The 16,913-nt window shown below is 34.9% G+C and overlaps 2 protein-coding genes and 4 non-coding genes across 9 annotated transcripts; all 6 read left to right on the top strand.

Moving 5' to 3' along the window:
- Positions 1–914: 914 nt before the first annotated feature.
- On the top strand, positions 915–6,282 carry LOC115700695 (probable plastidic glucose transporter 1). Of its 4 annotated transcripts, none has more exons than XM_030628324.2 (12): positions 915–1,201; positions 1,305–1,437; positions 1,610–1,810; positions 2,435–2,534; positions 3,037–3,149; positions 4,130–4,223; positions 4,324–4,474; positions 4,683–4,829; positions 4,918–4,991; positions 5,086–5,174; positions 5,359–5,473; positions 5,709–6,282. In XM_030628324.2, exons 1-12 carry the CDS (start codon positions 988–990, stop codon positions 5,907–5,909), a joined length of 1,632 nt encoding a protein of 543 aa, XP_030484184.1. In that variant the 5' UTR covers positions 915–987; the 3' UTR covers positions 5,910–6,282. The 4 variants fall into 4 exon arrangements, with proteins under 4 accessions (XP_030484184.1, XP_030484183.1, XP_060958914.1 ...); XM_030628323.2 differs by having other exon boundaries at positions 1,293–1,437; XM_061102931.1 differs by having other exon boundaries at positions 916–1,201; positions 1,329–1,437.
- Positions 6,283–8,570: 2,288 nt separating this feature from the next.
- On the top strand, positions 8,571–8,811 carry LOC115701714 (small nucleolar RNA Z112). Its single transcript, XR_004008701.1, has one exon. It is a non-coding gene; the product is annotated as a small nucleolar RNA Z112 (small nucleolar RNA).
- A 53-nt stretch (positions 8,812–8,864) lies between these two features.
- Positions 8,865–9,008, top strand: LOC115701750 (small nucleolar RNA snoR2/U65). The gene has a single exon (XR_004008736.1). It is a non-coding gene; the product is annotated as a small nucleolar RNA snoR2/U65 (small nucleolar RNA).
- Positions 9,009–9,063: 55 nt separating this feature from the next.
- On the top strand, positions 9,064–9,145 carry LOC115701730 (small nucleolar RNA snoR77Y). The gene has a single exon (XR_004008717.1). It is a non-coding gene; the product is annotated as a small nucleolar RNA snoR77Y (small nucleolar RNA).
- A 132-nt stretch (positions 9,146–9,277) lies between these two features.
- LOC115701731 (small nucleolar RNA snoR77Y) lies at positions 9,278–9,355 on the top strand. The gene has a single exon (XR_004008718.1). It is a non-coding gene; the product is annotated as a small nucleolar RNA snoR77Y (small nucleolar RNA).
- Positions 9,356–12,280: 2,925 nt separating this feature from the next.
- LOC115701180 (uncharacterized) lies at positions 12,281–16,427 on the top strand. The gene is made up of 10 exons (XM_030628903.2): positions 12,281–12,858; positions 13,196–13,349; positions 13,688–13,862; positions 13,975–14,090; positions 14,414–14,473; positions 14,637–14,790; positions 15,001–15,067; positions 15,333–15,404; positions 15,505–15,570; positions 16,074–16,427. The coding sequence occupies exons 1-10, from the start codon at positions 12,676–12,678 to the stop codon at positions 16,206–16,208; spliced, it is 1,182 nt and encodes a 393-aa protein (XP_030484763.1). The 5' UTR covers positions 12,281–12,675; the 3' UTR covers positions 16,209–16,427.
- Positions 16,428–16,913: the final 486 nt, after the last annotated feature.

Genomic DNA, 16,913 nt, shown 5'->3' with positions numbered 1-16,913 from the left:
AACATAAGGGGTATTACCACTAAAAAAAGATAAGGGGTTAAGTGTTTAACAATTGAAACATAAGGGGGTTTGGCCGCAAATTTCTCTTTTAAAAGATATTATTATTGGAGATGCTTTAGAGAAAAAAGTAGGGTTGTACATCGGTCGGTTTGGGCGGTTTATTCTATATATTTTGTAACCCAATCTAAAGTTCAGGTTGCTAAAATTTAAGTGCAACCTGCCCAATTTAAAAAAAAAAATTGTAAACCGACCAACGATTTGGGCGGCCAAACTTTTTTTTTTTTTTTTTAGTTTCAAAGTCAAAATCAATAAAAATAAAAAAAATAAATTAAAAATATCATATTCCACCAAAGTACAACACAATATATATGACTTTAAAACTAACAATTAAGTATAAAACTTTATATTATTATATATTTAATCATTTATGTTATATATAATAAAAACTAAAAAGTTAAAAAAAAATAATAAAATTCAAAATCGGGTTGGTTTATTTAATTAGGCGGGTTGGACCTATTTTCAACCCGCCCAATTAACAGATTGGATGGTTTGAAATTTTTTCGAATTATTTTAATTTGTAATTTTTTTCAGTTTGATTTGGACGGTTTACAAGTTTTTTTTTATGACCTTAAAAAAAAAGTGTGCCTAATCCATTCCTAACTCTCCATATTGATTTTTTTAAAAAAATATTTGGTTCAAAAATTTCATAAGGAAACAAAGGAAGGTTCAATAGAAAACTCTACAAGAGCCTATTTCGTCATAAATGGCGAATGAATAATAGGCAGGTGGGACATATAGACACTATTGCAACACGTGTTAAACAACCTCTATCATTTATTTGTGGGTCCCATTATCTACACGTGGCAAAATATCCTGAATCCACCAGTCTCCTCAGATGATCAAACCTCTTACGTTGGTCGTTAGTAGTAGTTAATACCGAATCTTTCTTTGTCCACACTCTCTCCATCGCCACCTCGCCCATTCCCAATGCCGCCACCAGTAGCTGCGCTTCTTTACCACCCCGTCGGTCCGGTACCGACCAGAACCGGTCCGACATCTCAACAGGACCGGAATCATTTCCTTATCTCTCTTCGAGAAACTGGCGCTGTTCATTTCCGGACCCGGTTTCCTTTACGGTTCGGCCACCTTACAGTCTCCGCCGAGAAGAAGCAGTTTCCCGAGTTACGGACTCGGAAATCAGGTGAGTCTCTTCTAACTATTTTGTTTTCAAATCTAATTAGTGTTAACAGTAATGAAGATACATAAGTTAAATCATTTGATGTTAAATTTAGGGTTTGTGAAAGTTGCAGATAGTGAAATTTTTTCAGTCGAAAAAGATGATGGAGAAAATTCAGGATCAGAGGTGGGATGGTTACCTTCTTTTCCTCACGTGTTGGTTGCTTCCATGTCCAATTTTCTCTTTGGTTATCACATTGGGTGAGTGTTGAGCTCTATCTCAATGTTTATAGTTTAATACTGTTTGTACTTTATTGTTAAAGGGCGTTTTAAAGCTCAATGAACTACTGGGAATAAAAATTTTGGATTTATATGTGGGTTTTTAATTTTATTGCTTTTTTTTTTTCAAAAAAAAAAAATAAATAAAAATCAGAGTGATGAACGGCCCCATTGTTTCTGTTGCGAGAGAACTTGGTTTTGAAGGGAACACAATTCTGGAAGGACTTGTTGTGAGTATATTCATAGCTGGTGCTTTTCTTGGAAGTGCATGCTCTGCCTCAATAATTGATAAACTTGGGTGCCGCCGGACCTTTCAACTTGTTACCATCCCTTTGATTCTTGGCGCGTTAATAAGGTATTGTTTGTTTCATAATTTTCTGAAGGAGCTAGTCGATTTGATTTTTGGTTTGTGATAAGATGAAAGCTCTCTTACAATATACTGACCAGACAAGGTTTGTTCTAGAAAATCCAAGAATTTATATCCTTGTAGCTGGAAAATTTGGGAAGGGGATGTGCTTTTGAGTTTTGATACTATTGGCTTCAAATAAATAAGGGACTGTGCACTTGTCACAAGACTATAAACAAATTGCACACAATTCAATAAGACATTTATACACCCACCCTGTCTATGCAAGTCAACTTTTACTTTATATAAGATATTCTTAAGTCAAATTTTAAAGAAGACTAAACTAATCTGTCAAAATTTTATTGGACCTTATATAGCGCCCGGGCATGATATTATTATGAATGTCAATGGTTTAAGGTTTTAAATATGTTGCCTAGCAATAGTTTTGATGGATTGTACTTGAATTTCCATGGTATCCAGATTTAGAAAGAGTCATAAGTGTGTTGTCATTCTCATGTGAAATAGTTTCATTTTTGTTGATGCATAGTACCAATCTTAAGTCTTATTGTTTCTTATGTGTTAGTTTCTTTCTTGAAGTAATTTTGTTTATTGATTCGTTTCATCTGGTGACAGTGCACAAGCTCATTCCTTGTATGAAGTCCTCTGGGGGAGATTTCTTGTTGGCCTTGGGATAGGTGTAAACACGGTTCTCGTTCCAATTTATATCTCAGAGGTACTAGTTTATATCATTCATGCTGTATTTACTATTAATCGCAAGTTTCCAATTTGCTTTTGTGTTTGTGATGTGTTATATTTTAATATTCTTGGTAAATCTAAGTGATCTTAGCACTTTTCTATGTTTTTGTTTTATATTCATAATAATTAATTCAGTTCATTATGTAAAAAAAAAAAAGATCGTCACAAGTATTGTGTAGAATTATAAGGGGTGATGAAAAGTAATCAATATTCTGGAAAATTGATCAACATGGAATTTTATTTTATGCCTTGCTTGTCAATTATTGGTGTCAAAACATTCTGACTGATAGATTTGGTTTGTTGAATGGCACTTATTGTGAAATTATTTTACATGTAGTTCTCTTATTACCAAAGCAAAGTGCGATGTATGTTGAGTTTCCTCCTTGTTTTGTTTTTTGTCATATTGATGCTTGTTATTGCTTCAAACTTTTATCTACATACTTTAATCATTTATCTGATTTAAACGGTACACGTTGCAGGTAGCTCCAACGAAATATCGGGGTTCACTTGGCAGTATATGTCAAGTTGGAACGTGCTTTGGTATTATTTCATCACTATTTCTGGGCCTTCCCTCTGAAAATGATCCACATTGGTGAGGTTCTTTCCTTTGTTTTTGTGGTTATCTGGATTGGACAATGGATGATGAGTTGACATTAAGGATTATTTTTCTTTTCTCCATTTATAATTTAATTGCATGTTTAGCTATGTGTGCTACTGTGTCTGAGAGAAAATTTGATAAATAATTTTGGAAGCTTCTTAAAGGAGGTACGAGGAAATCAGTTTTTGAATCTTCTTGGTTTTGTGAAGTCATGTGCCATGATGGGTATATATTTGAGTGTATAATATCTAGTGTAGTCTGTATAGACTTTGCTTCTTAAAGCATTTGAATTTTGGATTTACCAAATGCAAACATTTGTGAGAGAAATTCAGAAAATTAAGGTGACGTTTGGTTGGGTGGAATGAAAACATAGGAATAGGAATAGAAATTGAAATGGAATGGAATAAAATTTAAAATGCATAAAAAGAATTGATAAAAAAATCATTAAATATTTTCTCATGTTACATTGGAATGGTCTTTCCTTCAATTTCAAAATAGAATAGTCATTCCACCAAAATGGTAGAAAGGGCATTCCATTGGAATGACATTCCAATACTTTAAAATGCAACCAAACAAAGGAATGGAATAAAAATTGTTTCCACTCCATTTCATTACCTTCAACCAAACGCCACCTAATTTCCTACAAGTTTATAAGAAACCTTTTTTATTCTTCCCTTTTTTATAATTGTTATGAATATTATAAAATGATACTTCATTTATGTTTTAAAAAAAAAAAACCCAAACACGAAAAGATTAGAATCCTTTGGAAATCATTTCTTTCCCATCCTCAATTCCAAGATCCAAATAGAAGGTAAATGTACAGGTGCTTCAAGTGTAATATTGTGCTCCCATTGCATTATAGGAATAATTGTGGTGTTCCTCTATTGATTGTTCGGAATAAATATTTTCTTTTAGTTTTCAAGGCGCGTTCATTTCTGAAGATGGCTTGGTAGATGATTCATTTTCTTTCATAGGTGGAGGACACTGCTTTACTTTGCAAGTATCCCTGGATTTGTTCTTGTATTTGGTATGCAGTTTGCTGTTGATAGTCCCCGCTGGCTATGTAAAGTAGGTTTCTTCTTTAGGCACTTCTACTGTCATAATTTTTTATTTATTACTTTTTTTTGTTTCTTATTTATGGAAATGCCATATGCATTTGTCTGTGCAGGTTGGGAGAAAGGATGAAGCTAAAATCGTTATCCAGAACCTTTGGGGAGAATCTGAAGTGGAAAGAGCAATTAGTGATTTTGAAGCAGTTATTAAAGATGATGATGTGAACAGCAATTGGTTGGAACTCTTAGAAGAGCCACATTCTAGAGGTTGTGTAAAGGTGGTTTTCATATTTGAAGTTTTAAAATCACATCTATGTTTGTCTTTCATTCCTTAGAAGGCTGGATATTTGCTATCCAATCTCTCATGGCAGTGAAAATTAAATTATCCATCTCATCTCAATTTATTTAACTCTAAGCTAACTTGATGTGTCATTCATACTCACGTTTGCTTTTGAATACTCACGTGCTCTTGCAGTTGCGGTTATTGGAGCTTCTCTTTTTGTACTTCAACAGTTTTCTGGTATAAACGGAGTTCTTTACTTTTCATCATTGACCTTTCAAGATGTTGGAATTTCAAGTAGCGCTTCTGCAAGCTTACTGGTTGGAATTACCAATTTTATAGGTTTGAGATTCGAAGTCTGTGTAGTGTTAGATATATCATGATTCCTGAAAAGACCTCTTTACTTTTGTTTGTTTGTGTTTGTCCTCAGGATCCATGCTTGTTTCTTACTTAGTTGATAAGCAAGGGAGACAGAAGCTCTTGGTTGGAAGCTATGGAGGAATGGTGAGTTGCATTAGTCACAGAGAGAGCGAGAGGGAATTTATATTCCATTTGTTTGCAAATGATTTAGTTGGAACTCTCTTTTGCTTCTTGGCAGGCTGTTTCTATGTTCCTAGTGGCCACTGCAATCACTTTTCCAGTTGAAGAACAACTTGGTCACAATTTATCAATACTGGGAACTCTTTTGTAAGTTGTTTTACTTTAATTTTCTTTGTGGAGATTAGCTTCCTCCCCCTTGAGTGCAGGGGAGTTTGCAAATACTGTGACATAAAGATGTGAAGCCTTTGCTGTGCTGTATTGGCCAATTACTCTAATTTTCTGGAGTAGACGAGCAAGAGAATGATGTTTTCATATTAACATATTTTTGTAGGTATATATTCTCCTTTGCATTAGGAGCAGGCCCAATTACTGGTCTGATCATACCAGAGCTTAGCAGCAACAGAACACGTGGGAAGGTTATGGGATTTAGTTTTTCTGTTCATTGGGTAAGCCCAAAACAATTCTATTTCACCTTATTTTTCCTCTTATTAAATAAAAATTTGAACTTTCATGTCAAGTGCCAAGAAATTGTTTTCTAACTTTACCTACAAATAATGGCTATTATTTTATTAGGAAATCTCTGAGAATACTATTATCGTAATCTTTGTTCACTTCACCACTATGCTTCTAATGATTCAAGTTTGAGTTTCAAATCCAACTTATATTATTCATTTGATTCAGATTTGTAATTTTTTGGTGGGTCTATTTTTTCTGGATCTGGTGGAGAAATTTGGTGTTGCTCCCGTGTATGCTACTTTTGGTGGAGTTTCCTTGTTGGCAGCAATATTTGCAAGTTATTTCATAGTGGAAACGAAAGGCCGCTCCCTTGAAGAAATTGAAATGTCCTTAAACCCCAACTTTGCTGCTAGAGATGATGAGTAAGGCATTCTATGTTTTCCTTTTCCAAATTTAAAAGGAAAACCTTTAAAGATAAAAAATGAAAAAATAAAAAATAAAAAGAAAAAGGGAAATTATAAGATGAAATGATTCTATAGTCAAGCTGGACCAAGTTAGGTGAGATGAATTGTAAATATTTGAAATTACCTTCTTCTTTTTTTCGTAAAGGAGCTTCTGTCTGTTGATATGCATATATGCCACAAGGTGAATAAATAAAATTGTAATTTTACAACACGATTATGGGACCATATCATTTTGTATGCTAAGGGGCAAGCTCTTTTGTTCAGCTCAGAATCTAATGAAAGCTTGTAAAGGTATTAAATTAATTTCATTACTATGAGCTAGTTTTTGGGCGTCATATCAATCTTTTCTAATTTTAATTTCTCTGAACCGAACACTGCATTCATAGAAGAGGTCCCAATTGAGAGGTGAAAGATTTTTTCCATCAACTTGGCATGTCGATTCGTAGTGACTCTACTATTAAAGGTTATTATGTGTGGAGCATGTTGTCATAAATCATAATAGCTACCTTTGTTTCATGCGAAAGTCAAATAAATTCAACACGAGTTGTTAGTTGCCTATATCGCTAAATTTGATGACGTTGTTCTGAGAATTAATACAGAAGGGAAATTTGACTTTCTATACTTAAAAATGTTCAATTTTTTTTTTGAACCAATATATTTTATACTATGAAAAATATGATTCTTTTTTTAAAACTCTAAAAATACCTCCCTCTATCTACTTTGTCTCTCTCTCTCTCGGACCGAACAAAAAAAAAAAAAACATATGGTCCGATGGTCGGACCACATGGTCTGATGGGGTCCGACCAATCGGACCATGTGGTCTGACTATCGGACCATGTGCCTCTCTCTCTTCGTTTTCCTCAAATTGAAAAAAAAAAAAAAACATATGGTCCGACCAATCGGACCCATCGGACCATGTGGTCCGACCATCGGACCATATGTTTTTTTTTTCTTTTTTTTTTCCCTGATCGGTCCGAGAGAGAGAGACGAAGAGAGTGAGAGGGGGCGGTACAGTGGGTGGGTGGTTGAGGTGAGCCGTGGTGGTGCGTTTGGGGGTGGGGGCGGTGAAATGGTGGGGGCGGTCACTCACGATGAGAGAGAGGGGCATTTTCGTGGGGTTCGGGGTCGCTGGTTCTGGTTGGTCGGGGTTGAGCGTCGACGGCGTGGGTGGTCTGCCGTGAGTGGTCTGTCGTGGGTGTGTGGGTGCGGCACCGAGTGAGAGAGAAAGAGAGAAAGAGAGAAAGAGAGGCGAAAGAGAGAGAGGGCTGATGGTTTCAAATGGGGGTATTGTGGGAATTAAGAAAATGTTATCCCATTTTACCAATATTCCCTATTTTAAATTTAGGAAAAAAATTATTCCCTAATGTAAGCATAGAAATTCAAATTTCCCATACAGAATTATTTGATCTTTTGAAATACAACATGCACATGAAAAGGTAGGGTTGGTATGGGTTCCATTATAAATTTTAATTTTTTTTTAACTTGTCATTGTACTTGGCATTGGCATGTTTGCTTATGAACTACTTTCATCAGCATTTCGTTAATTGTTTTTCCTTCCAAAGCATAAGTTATTATTATTATTTTTGAAAAAGGAGCATAGGATTAGGAGCATTCACAACAGTTTTAATATTCCATTTTTAAAATACATTATCAAGTTTTTTTATCTATTTTACGATATACTTTTATATTATATCATATATCAAATTTTTAAAATACATTACTAAAATTTCACTTTTTAAATTTTTTTAATATATTTTATTCATTTTAAATATTATAAATTATGCACATATCTCTGTACTAAAATAATTATTAAATTTTAAAATAATTAATAATGAATACTTTTTTGGTAAAGTATAAATTGTAAATTTGCGGTTGTGTTTTTTTTTTTTTTTTACAGTTTTTTAAATTTTTTTAAAACTTCTATCTTAGAGAAGAAGCTGTTACTGTGCTCTAAGTTATTATTAAACTTTTGTTCAATATCAGGTATTTTTAATTGAGGAAATTGGACCTTATACCCTTTTTATATTGTTCTCTTTCATTCTTACTCTCTTTTTTAAAACCTATCATTTTTATCTCTTTTTCTAAACACTTTACCGATTTTACTCCTGTCACATCAATATACTCTCCATGTGACTCTCTTATATCAGGGTATTTTGGGTACAATACATATAAAAAAAAGGTATGTTTCAATTAAATATAAAATTAGAAGTAGTTTTAGTTAATTGATAAATAAAAAAAATACCTCTTTCTAATTTTTGATGGTGCATCTCAAAAAGGAAGAAGGTATTTTTAATGGGCCAAAGGACCAGGCCCATTGGGGCTACAACAGTAGCCGGCCCTTGTGTCTTTAGGGCTGAGCTCATACGGGTTTGGAGAGGAACCAAATGTTACCTAATCCAATTATCTATAAATACTGCCCTAATCTCATACTTACCCTTACCCTTCGCTCGGAGCTGCGGCCTCAGCACTCATTAACTCATCCTCTGTTTTTCAAGTTCTTCTCTAGACCTAGTTTGATATTCTTTATATTATTATAGCAATCATCTTTGTAGTTTTGAGTATTGGCTATCTGTTTCTTTGCCTCCAATAATGGATAATCCTTGTGCTAGCTCTAGGGTTAAAGATCCCAATGAGGAAGCACTCCCCTAAAATTGATAGGAAGTGCCGTATGACACTTTAAACAGCAGAGGGTTCACAATCGTACCCATTAGTCTCTCCCAGTTCACCACTCACAAAACCCTTTCGACTTCGTTTCCTCTGTGGAAACGTTGTCGTTTTCCGGGGCTCTTGCTGATTGGTTGGGATTGAGTTTTGAGTACGGTGCTCACTCTGTGTGTGTGATTTTAAACGGGTCTCTGAGGGTTTGGCAATTTTGTTTGAAATTTAAAATAACGTTTTACTGCATTTGATTTTGTACGGATCGATGCCACGTCTACGGTAGCTCTATGCTCTGACCGGCGATGCTATGATTGGTCCAAGAACAAATTTTTTCGCATCTTGATAGGAATCTGTTGATCTTATTTTTCATTGATCTACGGAGCCGTTTTGTGCGATTACATCTTCGTATACATAAATTATATTACTTGATTTTTGAACAAAAAAATATCAATTTTATGAGGCCGATGATGATTAGTTTACAATTGGAATTACCGTCTGAAATTCTTTGATGTGAATTTACTGGCTTTCCTGAGGCTTCTTATTTTTAAATTTAATTATTTATTTTTATTTATAATAAATTTTAACATGTTTCAATTCAATTAGATAAAAGGAAATGTTTCTGTGTGGACCGATGCCACGTCGACAGTAGCTCTTGAAGAGTTTTGACCGGCGATGCTACGATTATTTAACATGTTGGAATTACCGACTGATTTCTTTTGATGTCAATTTACTGGCTTACTGAGGCAAAAATCAAAATGATGATTTTTCATAATATGTAGGCAAGTTTTATTAATATCAAAAATACTAGAATTCAAGTGAGTCAAAGTGAACATTTGAACAAAGTTTAGTCTCACGGAACTACTTATCCTTTACCGAATGTGTATTTTAGCCCGACAAAGAAAATCTATGGAGATCATTGAGGGATTTTGTAATTTTGTCAGTGAAGATTGTATTGGGCTCTCACTCTCAGTATTCTTCGTTAAAACGCTTTCATAAGCGTGATATGCAGTCTCACTCCCAAGCATTCCTAGCTTTTGCTAAACAAGACAACAACGATGTTTCCATTGAAACTACTTTGATAACCTCAATTCAGGGACTAAATTTAAATCAATAGGATTATTTGAGTCCAAGACCTGACCTTGTTGTCTAGCAAAGACAACCAAACACATTAACAATTGTAATCAAGTCACGTTACAAAATTTAAAAACAAGAAACTTAAACTTAACCAACAAAGATAAAATATGGAAGAAAACACCAGTGAGGCGCTAGTTTGGGAGTTCTTCTCCAAAGTTGAAACTGCTACCAAACAACCAGAGCAAACAACCATTGAATCTCAACCTTTTTCTATAGCCCAATTCAAAGCCAAAAGAATTGCTTTCAATTTTGTTTCCAAGGTCGAATCCCCCTTATCTCGACCACACAAATTCTCTGAAAAGGCACTATTGCTGTCAACAGCCACAATAGTCCAACCGCACCAAGAATCTTTGAAAGCATCATTAGTCCCTAAAAACATAGTTTTTGGTCACTCCTTGAAGGTGACAGCGAGAAAACTCTCAGCACATCAATGCTTGAAAAATCAGTAAATCTTTTATTCATATCCTCATGCAACGTCCTTAGATCTTTACCTACCTCCATGTAGAATGGAAATTCTCTGGTTCTACAAGACATCAAAATTTACTGTTGAACACATAAGGAAACGTGCTAACTTGTCCCCTTTCAGCTATAGACAAAGAGTCGAGATGACTAAAGAAGCATCCTGCTCATCAAAACACTCTGTTTTTAGAGGAAACCGAGCACAAAACTAGAGCCTCCTAGCAAACGGACATTTGAAAAACAAATGACTCGGGATTTCGACGATCGTGAACACATTCTCTCTTCCCGTCACTTGCAAACTTATTTCTAGTCAAAGAGTTTCACAAAAAATTTTCCAAAGCATCAGACTCAATCTCTGGTGGATATTTTTAAACCAAATGAACTTGTGATGCAATAGAGCAAGATCAAATCGATGCTCATGATCCAATCAATAGGCTGCTTTAACATTGAATTTTCCATTATCAGACCATTTCCACACCATCGTATCCCTTTTCAACTCTTTGACAATATTGATCAAGACAATTCTCTCCTCAAGCTCCTCTCCAAATAAGTGTCAAACATATCTAAAAATTCCACTTTTTATGAGATTTATCCAAAAGGTTTGTTACTTTTCTCAAATGGGGGGCCTTGAGTCGAATCAATTCCATGATCTTCTTGAAATCATCATAATTGAGCCATGGGATCTACGACTGCCACCAAATATCAACATCCTTTCCATTCGCTAAGATCATACACGAGTCTTCCAGGATAAGTTTACGTCCATATCCTAGAATCAGACTTTTTAGCTTGAACACTTCAAAAGGAGTCCAAAGAGCAATACTTGGTCCAGAGGACTCTCACCCACGACTTATCCATATTAAAAGCCATTTCCCAAGCTAACTTCGCAATCAATGCACAGTTAAAATCCTCGAACCTTTTAAACCCCAATCCACCTCTCTGCTTCGGTTGACACAATTTCTCCCAATTCTTAGTTGCCAAAAAATGCATTTTCTCGACAATCCCAGTCTACCAATATCTACAAACCAGGGAATCTAGCTCGTTCCAAAAGGGTAGTTAAGATCTTGAATGTAGACATGTAATAAATTGGGGTAGCAAGAGCCACCGAATTAATTAATACAAGTCTCACCGCATATGACAAAGTCTTCATCCTCCACCCTTGTAATCTTTTCTTGAGTTTATCTTTTATGAAATTAAAATCTTGTATTTTCCTCCTTTAAAACACAAAAGGGTTATCGAAGTACTTCCCAACTTGAGTTGTTGTTTTAATATCCGACATGCCTTCAATCTCAAACATTTTTTCTTTAGAACAGTTCTTAGAAAAAAGAATACTTGACTTATGCTTACTACACAACTGACCCTGCCGTTCTTCATACTTTTTAACACACTCTCCAATAGCACTAGCATTTTGTTGAGTAGCTCGAGCAAACAAGACAGTGTCATCTGTGAACATAAGATGAGAAATTGGGATAGCATCCTTAGCAAGTTTAATTCCCTGAATCTTACCCTCATCTTGCGCCCTCTAAATCAGTCGAGACAACACATCATTACATAGAAGGAATAAGAATGAAGAAATATGGTTCCCTTGTCTCAAACCTCTCCTCAAAGACCTGTGTTGAAGTGGTTTACTATTAAGAAGAACCACACAGGAGGCATTTGAAACACATTTCATCACAAGATGGACAAAATGCTCTGAGAACCCATGCGCCTTCAGGATCGTCTCGAGGAATTTTCGTTTGATCCCATCACAAGCTTTATGCATATTTATTTTCACAACCATCAAACTACCTTTGCTTCTATTCTTCTTGATGGTATTCACCACTTCATGAGCTAAAACAGTAGCATCAACTATCCAACTTCCCAGAATGAAAGTGGACTGAAATAGTGAGACAATTTGATCCATAATCCCTCTTAGACGCTAGGACAATAAGTGAGAAATCACCTTATAAACAAAATTGCATAAGCTTATAGGTCGAAACAACTCCATCCTATCCATGCTGTTAATGAATTTTTTTAGTGCATTTCTTTCTAAAAAATATTAAAATTTGATTTAATATATTTTTTTTTATTATTTATCACTAAACAAAATACATCCACACATACAAAGTGAAATTTGTTTCCTAATTATTATAACCAAAGAGAATAATTTAATCCTTATATTTTTTTAAAGTATCTAACATTAACTTCTTAAAAATAGTTATTTTAAGGGAATAACAAGATTAAACTCTAAAACAAACAAACAATGAAACATTTTTTCAAACTAGTATCATGGCCGTCGATTTGTCAACGGTGTGTCCATGTGGGACCCGTAGTTTCCAACCCGTTGCCACGTGTAGAATCCAACAGCTTAGAGACCGTTTCCCCGTCAGTTTCCACATACAGAGGGGAGGAGAGTAGAGGAGGTGCCTGCGATGCGGTAGTGGCTGACTAAATGAACTTCCAGCTCCCGTAAACATTACCAGGGTTTTAGTTTCAAGGTAATGGCGACGACGGACAACGCTGTCGGTGAACACGTCGTAGAGCTGAGCGTGCGCGAGAGGTTGGCATCGGAAATTGATGAGGTTGTAGCTTCGGAATTGGAGGAGATAAGCCCTCTCTTAACTCAGGCGGAGAGGCCCAAAATCAACATTTTCACAATTTCTTATCCCCGTAAAAAACCTAAGGTAACAATCATAAAATTGATTCATTTATTGATTGTTCTTGCTGGTAATTGAATTTCCAACATGATCATCGAAGCTTCTTTTGGTAACCCACGTATTTTGATTTGGATTAATTATTTTGGTTTATCTGAAATTGAATTTGTAACCTGTAGATAAATGCTTTGAAGAGTTCAATTTCGTTATTGACCTTAAGAACTAGAAGAGGATAAGAAAATAGAAGGACTTTGATTTTCTAACTTGTTTTGTATTAATTGATTGGGAAATTGATGCCATTGGTTCATCAGATAGTGAAAATTGGGAGGTTGGTTTGTTTTACTGATTTGGGGTTATCCTAATGTAGGAACCAGTAACGAGATTAGTCGAATTGGAGACTTCTCCGGTTTCACAATTTGTTTTTTGGGTATGGGGTGGATCTAGACACTCTGGTATTCTGTGTATGGCTGTGTCGTCTACCGTCTATTTTCTCATGGGAGTCGTTTCTAATGTCTTCTCTGGTAAGTAATTTCTGTACCTTAATTGAAAATCCATAAGATTCAGGACATATTCAGATTTTTGGTAGCCTGATATATGTTTCCCAAAACCAAAAATTGTGAGAAGCTGGAGAAACAATAAAAAGTAAGCATTGCACAAGGTCACCAAAAAAGCTAAAATTGTGAAATTCCCTAAAGTAAGACAGTATGAAGCTTTAGCATGCTTATATAATATGTCTAGCAATATATTGCAAGCATCGACAATTGACTTGATGATTTCATCATTATCACCTTAATTAATTGCTAATTTGTAAAATGAATATAGAAATCTTTTTAATTATTTTTTATTGTTGTTGTGACAGTTCAGTCAATTCCATTGTTTGAGACTGCATTCGTCAGATGTACAATAATCTTGATTTGTTCATATATGTGGTTGAATAAAACTGGCCAACCAATACGGGGTCTAGCAAATGTTAGGTATCTTTTGATTTCAAGAGCCCTTGTGGGATTTTTGTCATTGATGAGTTTTATTTACTGGTAAGTTTTTCATTGTTGGTTTGTTCTTGTTCGTGATACTGTACATGACATTGATTGATGGACCGCAGTAGGCTAGTAGCAATAACTAAAACTTGGCTCATTTTTGTTTCAGCATTCAGAGACTACCTTTTTCCCAGACTATACTTTTGAGCTTTACAACTCCGATTATGGCTTCAGTTATGGCAAGGATAGTTTTACATGAAAAATTGAAAATTGCAGATATTGGAGGTATCTATTGTTTTTGTTTAATTTTTTAATTTAAAATAGTTGATCTGCCTGAAACAATATAGGGGAATGCTTGCCAATCTATATGCACCTTCATGTCTGTTATGGTAATATCATACACTTTTTTTGCATTGAGACAATCAGAAGTTTGTGGCCTGATGCATATTGAAATTTGTCATAATCATGGTCGGTCCTTGAGAGCAACATTTTCCTATGGCTGTAAGGAGCGGCGTCTTGGTGGCTGCTAGTTTGCTCCCATAATCAGAAATTTAACTATCTCTTTTAGGCATGTAATGATGACTTTTCTATTGTAATTAACCTTTCAGGTCTAGCTTGCAGTTTCTTTGGGGTACTCTTCATTTGCCGTGGAGTGCTTACGACACAAGGTACGGAATTGAGTTTACGGAAGAACCTACTTTGAATTGGGTGGTAAGACTTAGTCAAATTGTGCATTTGTGCTCTTAAAAAAAAAGAAAACAAAACAAACTAGATCAACTTATGAGAAACTATTATTCCGTGCAATTATTTATCATTTACAGATGCATGCAGGAGGTCTAGTTACTAATGGGGAAGGCAGCAATGCATCATATATTTGGGGAAGTAACCATATGTATGCCATTTTAGTTGGTTTATTCTCAGCTTTAACAGGTGGAATCAGCTATTGCCTTATAAGGGCTGGCGCAAAGGCATCTGATCAGCCATTGTAAGGCCACTGATTGTTTCTTATCAATTATTGCTGTACTGTGGACGACCTTAATACACAAAAAAGAAAGAAAACTTGGGAAATTAAACAATGCCATTTATATGTCAAGAAACGAGACCTGTTCTTCTTGTGATATGTCTGACATGGAATCTTGGAAAGATAGTTTTACATTACTCTTCTCTTAGAAGATTCTCTACTTCGTTTTTTCAGGTCAACAGTTTTTGCATTTGGTGTACTGTCTAGTCCTGCTGCAGGAATTTGTTCTTTTGTTCTTGAGGTAAATTGAATTTGGCCACAATACTGTACTTTATAAATAAAAACTTGATATAGGCTGCATGACAAAGAAAATAAAAACTTGATATGGTTTGGATTAATAAAGATTTGGTTTTGACTAGGAAGCTTTTTTAAGGAGGAAAATGTGGTTTCCAAACTTCATGTTACTACGTTTTGTTGATTTATGAGACTAAGTGTAGACTAAGTGTGCCAAGTCCTTGTAAATCAGTTCGCTATAATTCTGTTTATGGTTTTTGTTCATATTGCAGGATTTTGTATTACCCAGTTTATATTCGTTTACACTCATGGTTATACTCGGCATTCTAGCCTTTTTTGCAGAGGTTTGATCCTGAACTACTTTCATTAAGATTCAAGTTTCTAAGCATAACCATATTACTTTCTATGGGCATCATGGTGATTTCTGAACTTGTTCAATATCAGGTATTTTTAGCACGTGCACTGCAGCTCGAGAAAACCAGCAAAGTAGCAAATGTTCAATTCTTTGAGGTACTATTTATATGTTATTAGTTAGAAATCTCTTCCCTTGTATATGTGCTATTCAGAAACAAATAATGTAAGAGGATAGACATTACAGTACACTGCAATATCAACAAACTTGGCACAATAAAGCTTACAAGTTTTTCATTGGTTGAAGATTAAAATAATTAACAAAACAAGGTCCCAATTGGCCTTTGCTTGTTAAATGTTTAAAACATTATGTGCTCGAAAAACAAGAAAAGATTCAGTTTTGTTTGTTACTGAAGGTGGTTCCTCTTTTAAATTTCTCCTACTACCTCCAAACACTTAAAAGCTTATCAATTCAATTATGGAGGTCTGTAAATTTCGAATCTTAGAGATGGCATTTTCATATTGTATCTTTCTTTCCTCTGGCTGGTAGCACTTTTTCATTTCTCTTTTCCGGAAGATCCTATGGTATTGCACTTTAAATCTTGGTTACTTGCACATCCACAAACTCATTTATCTCATATATAATTTTTTCCCTCTTTCAGGCAGCCCTATCACAATTGTGGGGCATTGGTTGGTTAAGCCTAGCTCCAACTTTCGGTGGACTTGTTGGATGTTTGCTTATTGTAATATCAGTGTGTTACACCATGTATTTTGGACCCGATAAAGAAGTAAACTGAAAAGATACGTTTTTCTTTTCTTTTGGTTGCTTAAAAAGCATATGCACCCAGTTTGGTGCACTCAGCTCAATTGTCTAATCAATACAACCTCTGAATGGTATATCTACTTCTTTCATTCTTAGTATGAATAGGTTTATCTGATACTATTACATGCTTATAACTGTAATAAGATATATACTTGTATCGATAATCTACTTATTCAAAACATGTTCTTGAAAATCTTCTTCATTTTATTCCCAAGAACACTGGACCAATATTCACTGTCCATGCCAATTTGTAATTTGTTTATATTTCAATGATCATGGACTGCTTAATCGATGAGTCATTTTCTCATTCCAACAAATACTGAAAAATATCACAATTATGTTAAACCACGCTGCATATGTTATACTAGAGGGAAACGCTTTTTGTACCATATTTATTTTGCTACTGAAATGCCATTCTTATTTTCTGAAAGAAAGCTCTTAAAGTTCAATATTCGAAACTTGAAAAGTTGGATTCCGCTCTCCCTGTATCCTCATTTTCTTTAGGGTAAAAGAAAGGAAGAATCTTGCAAAACCAAGAATGGGTTTGGTCCATATTGAATGGACTTATTAGGGCAAAGATTGATATGTCTCTGTTGATACATTAATACATGGAGGGTGACAACTCACAGCTCTTGAGTGAGAAAACATTAAATTTATGGCAAAAGAGAAAAAATCATCT

The sequence above is a fragment of the Cannabis sativa genome, chromosome 8 (genome assembly GCF_029168945.1).
Source record: "Cannabis sativa cultivar Pink pepper isolate KNU-18-1 chromosome 8, ASM2916894v1, whole genome shotgun sequence".
NCBI classification, from domain to species: domain Eukaryota; kingdom Viridiplantae; phylum Streptophyta; class Magnoliopsida; order Rosales; family Cannabaceae; genus Cannabis; species Cannabis sativa.
The sequence above is the reverse complement of the archived record's forward strand: the minus strand, read 5'-3'. Positions and strand labels throughout refer to the sequence as shown.

Coding starts and splice junctions, on each gene's coding strand:
- LOC115701180 (XM_030628903.2), top strand. CDS start 12,676: ATGGCGACGACGGACAACGCTGTCGGTGAACACGTCGTAGAGCTGAGC. Junction 13,863..13,974: donor TTGATGAGTTTTATTTACTG/GTAAGTTTTTCA, acceptor TTTTTGTTTCAG/CATTCAGAGACTACCTTTTT. Junction 15,068..15,332: donor TTTGTTCTTTTGTTCTTGAG/GTAAATTGAATT, acceptor TTCATATTGCAG/GATTTTGTATTACCCAGTTT.
- LOC115700695 (XM_030628323.2), top strand. CDS start 988: ATGCCGCCACCAGTAGCTGCGCTTCTTTACCACCCCGTCGGTCCGGTA. Junction 1,202..1,292: donor GTTACGGACTCGGAAATCAG/GTGAGTCTCTTC, acceptor TGTTAAATTTAG/GGTTTGTGAAAGTTGCAGAT. Junction 5,474..5,708: donor TTAGTTTTTCTGTTCATTGG/GTAAGCCCAAAA, acceptor CATTTGATTCAG/ATTTGTAATTTTTTGGTGGG.